Source organism: Saccostrea cucullata, unplaced genomic scaffold, assembly GCF_032062105.1.
Source record: "Saccostrea cucullata isolate Sc308-1 unplaced genomic scaffold, CSIRO_AGI_Scuc_v1 ctg1224, whole genome shotgun sequence".
NCBI classification, from domain to species: Eukaryota; Metazoa; Mollusca; class Bivalvia; order Ostreida; family Ostreidae; genus Saccostrea; species Saccostrea cuccullata.
Window position 1 is genome coordinate 233982 of NW_026930231.1, and position 10705 is coordinate 244686.

The 10705-nt window shown below is 34.6% G+C and overlaps 2 protein-coding genes across 2 annotated transcripts in view; both read right to left on the reverse strand.

Annotated features, from left to right (window-relative positions):
* Positions 1 to 3431, reverse strand: part of LOC134283339 (uncharacterized) — a 128746-nt gene extending 125315 nt beyond the window's left edge. Inside the window, exon 1 of the mRNA XM_062765800.1 lies at positions 3400 to 3431. The gene's annotated coding sequence lies outside the window, so the exon portion shown is untranslated. The remainder of the gene's footprint in view (positions 1 to 3399) is intronic.
* Positions 3432 to 4564: 1133 nt separating this feature from the next.
* On the reverse strand, positions 4565 to 9567 carry LOC134283325 (tripartite motif-containing protein 59-like). Its single transcript, XM_062765780.1, has 2 exons — positions 9378 to 9567; positions 4565 to 6496 (listed from the first exon to the last, which is right to left on the reverse strand). Exon 2 carries the CDS (start codon positions 6482 to 6484, stop codon positions 4778 to 4780), a length of 1707 nt encoding a protein of 568 aa, XP_062621764.1. The 5' UTR covers positions 6485 to 6496; positions 9378 to 9567; the 3' UTR covers positions 4565 to 4777.
* Positions 9568 to 10705: the final 1138 nt, after the last annotated feature.

Below are 10705 nucleotides of genomic sequence, written 5' to 3' on the forward strand. Positions count from 1 at the left end.
AATGCAGATTTCCTTCAGTACCAATTTCTTACACCTACAATACTACATTTTCCTCATTTTGTGGGAAAGGGGTGGTTTTGACAAGGGACTTTCCTTATTTAATTTTCTTCAGATTCATGGCTTTTTTTTTTTTACCTTGTTACAAGGAATCTGTGTTTCACAAGGGGATGGGGTGTTTTCCAATGTGATTTTTTTTATTTTGGAAAGATACTTTATAATGCTGAAAGTGCAACCGGAGGGGGGGGGAGGGACTCCGAGCCCCCTCAAGATTCAAGCATTATGATGAGGCGGGTCTGAGGTAGACGTATAATTACATGTATAAAATTGATCACTGGTACATTTTACACTCTAGGCATTTGAACAAAACCGATATTACAGAATATCTGACATAAATCAAGATAAACTTGTGTGCACAGTGCTCATATTGTCAACAAAACTACCGCTACATAACGAAAATTTCAACTTTCCGCTATATTTTTTTTTCAGTAAGACTATTGCCGACTACAAATCTGTCCCGGCCAGCAATGCCACTGTGAATAAGTTCTATTCATAATGTTTCGTTATAATGATAATAAAGTTTTTTTAGCTTTTAACTGCCGTTCTTTAATATGCCCCGTTTCGTAGATCAAACAAACCTTCGACATGATCATCGAAAAAAAAAATTGTCATATGAGCTTCTTAAAGGGCACGATTATTCGGTCAGGATAGCAAGTTCATGGATAATATCGTGAATTTATTGATTAAGTAGACATATTTATCTTGTTTATTTTTTGTTTGTATTAGTTGTAATTAATGACTGTTAAGTATGAATTGTGCAAAGTACAGTGGTAAATACAATCTCCTATGCAGAGTTGTCGTTCGTTCCTCTCTCAGAGAGTGAATGTATGAGCCGATGGTAGAGAGTGTGGTAAATAAGGTTCGCAAATTCGGAAACGCGGAACGATTCAAGACACATTACGGTATGACCCCACCCCCATCCCCCCCCCCCAAAAAAAACATCAGGACTACCATCACGTACTAGTAACATGTAGCTGGTGATAGCTATATACTTGTAAAGTCTTACTACTCTTGAATAAAAGCATAACTTAAAAAATTATTTAAGATACATATGTATGATTTATCCTTTATCAGGTCACCATCAAATGCACATATATTGAGGAAGGACGTACATTCTGAACCATGCAATCAATGAAATTCCCGACTCTAGAATGGTCCATTCTTAATTCAAATGGATTTTATAAACTTGAAAGATAATTATAAACATATGTGGATTTTATCTTGTATGATTTTGTTTGTGTTCACATGTTAAAACAGCTGTTGATATTATTCGTTTCCTACGTAAATACTGTGTAAAATCAGCGTAAAATAATGAATGCTAATGTTGCATAATTTTCATTTCCGGACTTAATATTTATAACAAATGAATACTGTTCCCACTCATTAACCGACACGAATTTAATACTAGACGGAGATTTTAAACCAATTATTTTATACACAAAAAATAAAAGTGGTTAATGTTTGGGAACATATTCAATTTCATCAACATTTACCGATTTTTCATGAAAAATGAACGGATTTCACTGAGCAACCGCTGTTTGGTGTGGTATTATGACGTCACTGTAACATATTACGTCATTTTATAGCTTTGATCTTATTGTAAATGAAACATAAGGGACTTGCATAAATAATGGTAGTTTAAAAATAGTAAAATTTCTCGGCCGCATATAGCCAATAACGTACAATACCAAACGTAAAAACTTTTTTTTTACTAAATGATACATATTCTGTATGTATGATTCACAGTATTTTTGCAAAAATGCTATTTAAAACACTGGAAACTCGGAGTCCAGCTAGAAAGAGAAAGTTGGAGTATGGCTCTATGTAATTTCTGATTATACGTGTAAAACTTGACTTCAGATGTTTGAAATCAAGCACGTGCTTAAAATGTGGGTTTTAAAACTTGAACGTATTAGAATCGCATGTGATGCTGAAAGCTGAAATTTATAAGCTTTGTTTAAGTAATCTTCACTCTGAAGAATGAGATACTGGAACGCTTTCCGCAAATTTTCGATATAGAACGATTTCCGGTAAAAGGAAGTTTGGTATGAATTGTAGAGTGGCATATGAAATTCACTGTTGTATGAACCTAAAAAAGGTTGGGGGGATGGGGGATTGGAGCCCTCCACTCCTGACATATTTTGGTACTATAGGGTAATGTACAGAAAATTAAATCTACGTTATGAAGATTTGTGCCCCCTAAATCAGGATGATGTCCATTTTTGTCTTGCGAAGGTACAGGCACGAAGCATCAGAGGGCCAGGCGGCTACTCCCTAAACATTGTTCAAACAAAACTTTTTACTATTGAAAAGGTTGATTGAACATTGTTCGCCCACCTTAGGTTTAGTCAAATACAGGTAATGTTTTGATTTATTAATACAGTGAAAACTGTCTAATCCAGCACCATTGTAATCTATCATGCTGCAAATTCTGACCTAAAATTTCTTTCCCATTTAACTAATTTTAATATTATTTCACACTTTTCTACTTGGCACATTTCTTGTTGTCTATTGTCACATTGTCTATTCCGACACAAAATTCGTCTCCGGGTACATGTCAGATTAGACAGGTTTCACTGTAAAAGTAATGGAGGAAATTGGAATCTATTTTGCTTGTCACGTTTATTCGGTAATAGTTGATTTTTTCCTCTGATTTCTCCCCCTTAAAACGTTGCTAAGTTCCTGGGTAAAATTTTGGTAGTGTCCTCTAAAAATGCTTGGTTAAAAAGTGCCCACACACTGAAATACTTCTTTAGGGCCCAGCATTTTTTGATCATTTAAGATTTTTTTAGGCCAATTCACGATCAATAACTAATAACTTAATAAATAAATTACATCAAACCGCATTATCTTTATCAGTTCTCCGACTACACTCAGATTAAGAAAGCTGTCTGCTAAACTGCTCATAATGCCTGTGTTTTGGTTGACATTAGAAAACTAATTTAAATTATCATTCATATTTGGCCAAATAAGTACGAAATCTTTCAAATATTTTCAGGGACTGCGCTCTTGAGTGAATCTTTAGACATTCCCAGACTGTCTTATCAGCTCATCTCACTCCACTTAAAATTTTATTGTACAAGATGCACATGTCGGAGCTTTGGTAACTTTATTCATAAAGTATTTTATACGTTATATAGCCCTTAGCAATGCATGTTTGACGAAATCCCATCTCAGGTATGAAAAATTTGAAAATTTCTTAGTGCATAATGCGCTCCATACTGATGACCTGTAGTCATTATTTTGTAAATGTTCACAGAACCAAAAATTTCCAGTACTGATTTTTCAGTAATTTTCAGATTTTTTTTTTCAAATGCTCAGAGAAAACTTAACAATTCTTACCTGATTTCAATTATTGCGGCCGTCCTGTTGATTAAATTTCAAGTACAGGGTCTATACAGGGTCTATATGTACTCTGATCATGTGATGTGATGTGCCTGTTTTATCTATCTGTCGGGTGTTTATACATTATTGTCTAGATAAACATTCAAATACGGAAGATCGCAAAATTTTCGCGACACCTTATTTTTGCTAGAAAGTCATTTACTCTTGATAAGCGAGAAAATAAATCACGAATTGTGGCTATTGCTCTTATGATATACACTGGAGTATACTGCCACGCGTAATTACGCGAAATAAAGTTTTCGGTAATAAAAATTCTCATCTTCTCAGTATATGTCAAACTATCTAGGAAATTATTACAACATACTTACCGACCCAATTTTTTGCCCCTGTAATCGGGGAGATATAGTCTTTACCTTATCCATCCGTCTGTCTGTATTTAAGTATGTCTGTATGTCTATCTATTTGTCTGTTTGTCTGCAAAATCTTTAACCTTTCTCATAACTTTTGAGTGGATGGGGCTATAGCTTTCATATTTCATAGGCTTATTCCTTGTGACAAGTTCTTTCATTTGGTACCACCATTTGACCTCTTGATCGGACCTTGGAATTTAACCCGCTTTTCCAAAACTCCCACTCCCCCCCCCCCCCCCCCCAAAAAAAATTATCACATAAATTCTGAACAGTTTGTGCTAGGGCTTTCAAACTTGACATGTGTATTTATTGTGACAAGGCCTTTCAGTAGGTATATAATGTTTTTTTAAAACCTTTTGACCTTATCTTTTACCTTAAGGTTTGACCCACTTTATAAAACTTTTTACTTGCCCATAACTTTTGATTAGTTAGAACTTAGGTTTTCTTATTTCACAGATGTATTCCTTGTAAAAAGACTTTCATTTGAGGACTAAAAACATTTTGAACATTTGACCTTGACCTTTGGAGTTTGACCTGTATTTGAGAAAGATTCAACCCTCACTATAAGCTGCCATAAGGGGCATCAGTGTTTCACAACCACATCTTGTTTTTCTTTCTGTAATTGTATAAATCTAAAATTGAGGTTTGACTGTATATTACATGTAAATCATGTACCTGATACATGTAGATCAGTATATATGTGATCAAATCTATAGATCAGGGAAAACAAAAATCTTTAATTTCAATCTCTTCTGAGTCTCAAGGAGTGGGACCAAATCCATGAAAAATCATCCATACAATCTTCAACATTTTTATAGTGATTGATCTCTGTGTTGTTTTATACTTACTGAAATGTTTCTTTTGTGCGAGACAGTTTGAGTTATCTTAGAAAAAATTATTATGATACGTGTAAGTCCTACAAGATAAATCATTGTCATATTTCACGGTAATAATGGTCATAGGTTTTAATTAAGATATTTGATTTTCCTCACTCGTTTGTTCAATAATTGGGCAACAAACAGATTGTCATTTGTATCTGTACACAATCCAAAAGGATCATTCAGTCCACAATTTATGTAACTGAGAAACTGTCCATTCTTGTCTATGATGTGGACACAATCATTGTTAAAATCAGCTGTAAGAATGTGACTCTGACTGTCTGTGGTGATTCCTCGTGGATCAAATGGTTTGTTCTTTGGAGCAGGAGCATGCCCCGTGTACCTGAATCTCAGTTTCCCGGCCTGATTGACCACCACTACTGCTCCAGCTCCATCATCAGAAACACAGATATCCAGGTTCCTGTTTTCAGTAATGTATCTTAAAATATGAAAACCAGAAGAATAGAGAGGTTTACCTTTATCATCAAACTGAATGGTTTGTTTCTCTGTGGAGCCAGAGTAACGGACAACTTTTGTTTGTTTGTTATCATCACTATACATGATAACCAGGAGGTCATCAGAGGAGGTACAACAGACACCTTTAGGAACCCAGTTCTGTAATCTGATCACCTCCTCTATCTTCTCATTCTTCACAATGTTCACAGTTCTATCAATGTTATCAGTATAAACTAGATCACCACTTTTTGTCACTGCTATGTTAGATGGCATGTTCCCTGACTTGGTTGTGATTGACTTGAGTAGTGATCCCTGATTGATGCTGTAGAGTTTCATGGTGCCATCATTTCCACTTGTCCAGATTTCTTTGTCACTCAGACAGGAAACAATGTAAAAGTATGGAATCAGAGAATATATGTCTATTTTAATGGTGGTGACAGTCTCTGGTTCATCAAGCAGCTGTTTGCCTGAAAGAGAGGATCCAGCTTCTGGTGATTTCTGTATTGTCATCATACTGTATCCGTGTTTATCTGATGTTAAAGAATTTGATGATAAGGCTCCAAACAATTTACTAAGTTCTTCTTTATGGCCAATTCTTGGAATGAATTTAGGTAAAGATGGCATAATTTTGTGTGGAAGTTTTCTGTATCTAGATACATTGACTTTCACGCCAAATAGTTTTGACAAGTCATTGGTGTCTATTACAGTTTCCAATGAATTGATTTCATCCTTGATTTCAGAAATGTTCTTGAGTATTTCATCCAGATGTTTCTGTAGAGTTTGTAGCTGTATGTTTTTCATCTCATCAACTTCAGCTTTAAGTTTCTTGACAAGTTTGTCTATTTCTCTGTGCCAGTCCTCTCCATGTTTTGTTATGGCTGTTGAGAGATCTCCATGTTCCTTTTCTAAGTGAATCATTCTGTTTTGCACATCAAAGGCAATGCCCTGGTAGGTAGGATAAATTGTATCAATTAATTCATTTCTTTGTTTTGTAATCATATCTTTCTTTTCACGAACAACTTGCAAGACTTTAGATAATTCATGACCTAAATGTTGTTTGGATGCAATACAGCTAAGACAGAAAGGAATGTTACATTGTTTACAGTACATTTCACATGGTTCTTTGTTATGTGTGGTACATGTAGGGTAGAGGGGAGTGGATTTCCTGGCCTGAAATTTAACAACTTTGTGGTCCTTGGATTCATCAGATATAATGTGATTTCCTACACAAGCTGAACATAGGTTGGCAAGGCACGTATCACAGTGCATCTGTACCACAGCAGTCTCACACATGTCACATCGCATCACGTCTTGGCTACTGGTACGGGGGTCCATCATTAGACTTTGTGACTGAATTATAAAAATTCAATTTATTACGATTATACATTTATCCAAGGGTTTCTGATACGCTACTCTCCTCATAAACTCTTGGCATACGGTGTTAGAAATAGTTGAGATTTTTTCTCCTGTTGTGATTGGAGTTGATCTACATTGATCGACCAATCAGCAATTGGTTTTTTTTCTTTTTTTTTTTTTTGTAAATGATGATATCTGCGTTCAGGTCATATTTTGATCTTTACTCTCGGGAACGAAAAATGCGAGTAAAGAACGATCACATTCTGCTGTATGAACTTAGATATGGTGTCATCCAGTATCTTAAGATATGTGCGAAATAGGATTCAGAATCTATATTAAAGATGTAGATTTGCACTGAAATGAAAAAATGAAAAATTAATACCTTTTTGTTAATTCTTCTTTAAAAGCTTTCATGATTTAGATACGTTATTTATTTCGGTTACTGGTACAATCTGTACCTGTTCAAATTCGAGATCACGTGATGAAAACAATCCTTTTTTTACAGCACGGTATGCCAAGGGTTTATTAAGAGAGTAGGATATCAGAAACTCTTGGGTAACGAAGATTCAGGGCAACATACGAGGGTTGTCCGTAAAGTTCGTGGACAACGTCAAAAATTACAGACAAATTAAACATTGATAAAATATATGAAATACTATTAATTATTTTCATTAATTTCATGTTTCATTTTATTAATGTGCAAGTTTTAAACAAATTCGGACAAACAATATTTTTATCAGATACAAAAAGACACACACTCATACCCGGTGCACTAAAAGGAACATCCTTGACGTTACAAGATAACATATAAGCTAATTGCATGCCACGGTAATTTTTCTCAACATAATCACCGTTAAACTCAATACATTTCTCATATCAATTTAACAAGTCATCAAAAATGTGCACAAACTGTTCAGTTTTCATACGTAAAATAATATTTCACATGAAATGCCTGTCTCATATCCCTCAAATCATCAGAGTTCTGTCTGCGTAAAAACTACCTATTTACTATTAACGGAAATACGGCAAAGCCACGTTACAAAATTCAGTTTTTACAGCGCTGCAATCTCTTAATGATGGTCTCCCTTCACGCATGTCAGCCTGTATACTGTTCCTTCCGTCCGAAAATCTTGCATGCCACTTAAAATTTCCTCTACTATGTTAATTTTTCCGACAGTTTACAGTATTTATGGACTCTGTTGGTGTTTTTCCAATGTATACGCAGAATTTTGTTACTCCTCTCTGCTCCACCTTTTCCGAAAACGTCCCATTTTTTTAAACAATGTCTATTCTGTCTTAATAGTTTCTAATCTCGATTTCTCACTCATTTGGAAACTTTGAAAGTTCAAACTTTGCAGGTTTGATGTTATAATTCTAGACAACCTCATAATTAAAGCCATCCAAGTTTTCGCAGAATTTTACAAAATACAAATGACATTTATAAAGTGATGAATTACTTTTAAAATTTGCGGTGCTCGGGGTTACCATCCCAAGGCTAATGATGAAGCCATAATTGTTATTATATATTTGAAATTAAATATAATTTTACATTTTATAATTCACATTTAGGAAAGAATTATAAATATGTTAATAATTAATATCAATGACACAACTTTTATTTAATATTTAGCTTGTCCACGAACTTTACGGACAACCCTCGTACATTTTAGCTAACCTCAACGGAATTTTGGGGTGCTAATGCATGTATGTGATATACCCTCTGCGTCGGTGTTGGCGTCCCAGGTTAAAGTTTTCAAGTACTTTTATGCCCTACATTGATCAGATATGCATGCAAGATGCTCCTAGTGTGATATGCATGCAAGATGCTTCTTATTGTATTATTGTACCAGTCAAGGTTTCAGATGTAGCAATTTCAGCTAAGGTTAATGTTTCGAAGCAGGTTCAAGTTTTTGGTGCAGGTCTCATTTCCAGGTAACTAAAAGACCTATCTTAACTAAAATTGCATGGGTGATACATCTAAGGATGCAAACTACCAGGCTTGCTTCAGATGCTGGATCTGACCTATATTTCCTCCATGAGTAAACAGGTTAAAGTTTTGGGTGCAGATCTTATTTCTGAGTAAATATAAGCCTTATATTGGCCAACTTGCATGGGTGATACGGCCTACATACTTCAGATGAGTAAACAGGTTTTTTAATCAGGTTTATTCTAAAGTAATTATATGCCCTATGTGGACCACACTTTCATGGATGATACATCTAAGGATGCACACTATCAGGCTTGTATCTTGATTTTCCAGATGAGTGGTTTTGGGTAGCACACTTCTAACATTAGTTGAGGTGAGCTCTGTAATCTCTGATTACCTATCTTTAATCATGCATAATACCCCATGTCTCATTCATATATTCCATCGTTCTGAAAGCATTGTGATTTCATGAATGATGCATTTATATTCTAGGGTGTCTTAGTTTTCACTGCAGGGATATGCCTAAATTGTATTGAAAACAGATTGTTTTAGAGGTCAGATGTATAACTATGTTATAGGTTAAACAAAATACATGGCTACTCTCTTGTAATATAAATAATGTTTGGGCTCTGGTCAAAAACATAAGGGAGGGCTCGGCAAGCCTCATGCTCTATCACGTTTTCTAACCCTAACCCATATATCACTTACAATTCAGGACAGTTAGCATGTATTTCATATTTCTGATTCCTGGAACCACAGTTTACCAGAGGTCATTATGTAGATATACAAGTAGCTAAAAAAGTCCTCATTTCACATTTAAAGGTTCATTGAATCTTTGTGGGAAGCAAGATTTGTTTCCTTGAGAAGTAGTTAAAAACTGTAGTACTGAATTTCCAATGACTTTCAGAATTACATTTATATGCTTAGAAAAACTTACAAGTTTCTTACCTGACTTTAGTGATGGCGGCTACCCTTGATCAAGTGCAGTCTTTATGTACTCCGATTACGTGACACGCCTGTATTCTAGCTGTCAGGTGTTTATACTTCATGGTCTGGAAGGCGATTTAAAAACTGTAAACAAGTGCTCCTCCCAATTACAAATGTAATTTTATTTATCTTATATTGTTCATTTTTTAGCTCTGCTGCTCTATTTGACTAGAAGCGTTTATACGATAGCATGGTGACTGTTATCCCTCCATCTGTCCCTTTGTTTGTATACATGTGTATAAACAATTCCTACGGTTTTGGCTTGAATTCAGAACAATTTGGCACAGAAGTAAACTACATTTAAATGCATAATTCTTTTGTTTTGTTTTTGATTTTGGTTACACTAATGGTGTTGCAATGGGGTTTTTTTTAATTGAAACCTGTGAGAAATGATTTTTTCCTACAATTTTGATCTTATTTTTATAAAACTTGGCATACAATTAGGATTCACTGGGATATATCTCTTTATGTTTTCTAACTTTGATGAACGGTGTTGCCACAGTTCTTGAAATAGAAATTTCTGTAAAAGTTTTGCAAAAGACTGCCCCTAACAGTTTTAGTCTGATTGCAATAAATATTGCCATAAAAAGGAACTACCGGTTAAACCAATTATCATTATTCTATTAATTGCTGTTGCACAGTTTCAAGTCCAAGTGTTTCTTTTCTCCTTCTTTGTTTTAAGTGCAAATTAGTAGAAGTTCAGTCTCATCAGAGACTTCTTGACATGTTGTATACGGGTCCAAGTTTGTGCAAATCTGAAATGTAGGTTTAAATTTGCCAAAACCAATCACCTGTACTTTTTTTGAGAATTTTGGCTAAGTGGGAAGACACCAAATTTGCATCCCTCCATTGGCAATTGTTATCGTCTCTACACAGGTGAAAAATTCTCAAGAGGGACATTAAGCATCAATTATTAGGACAACTTCATATATCAACTTTTTACATCATTTAAAGTTGTTTTTTAACTCAAATTTAAATCAAACTTTGGCGTTCATTCAAAGATTGTTTATTTGCCCTCTCCAGACCAAAAAAATTATCTCAAAACTTTATAATTTTACCTCCTGGATTTTTTCTATTTTTTTTTTCTCAAATTGTCAATATATATGTCGATTTTAGATACTAATCTACCCACCAAACCGTTTTTTTTATTACTCTGATTTGAAAGAGGACATACAAACATTATTTCTTAGATGCCCTTTCGATATATTTTCTCTTGAAAATCCTCAGAATAAAAAAAAACATGCAAAACATAAAGTATATGTACATCTTGTTTTAAGTTTTAAATTACT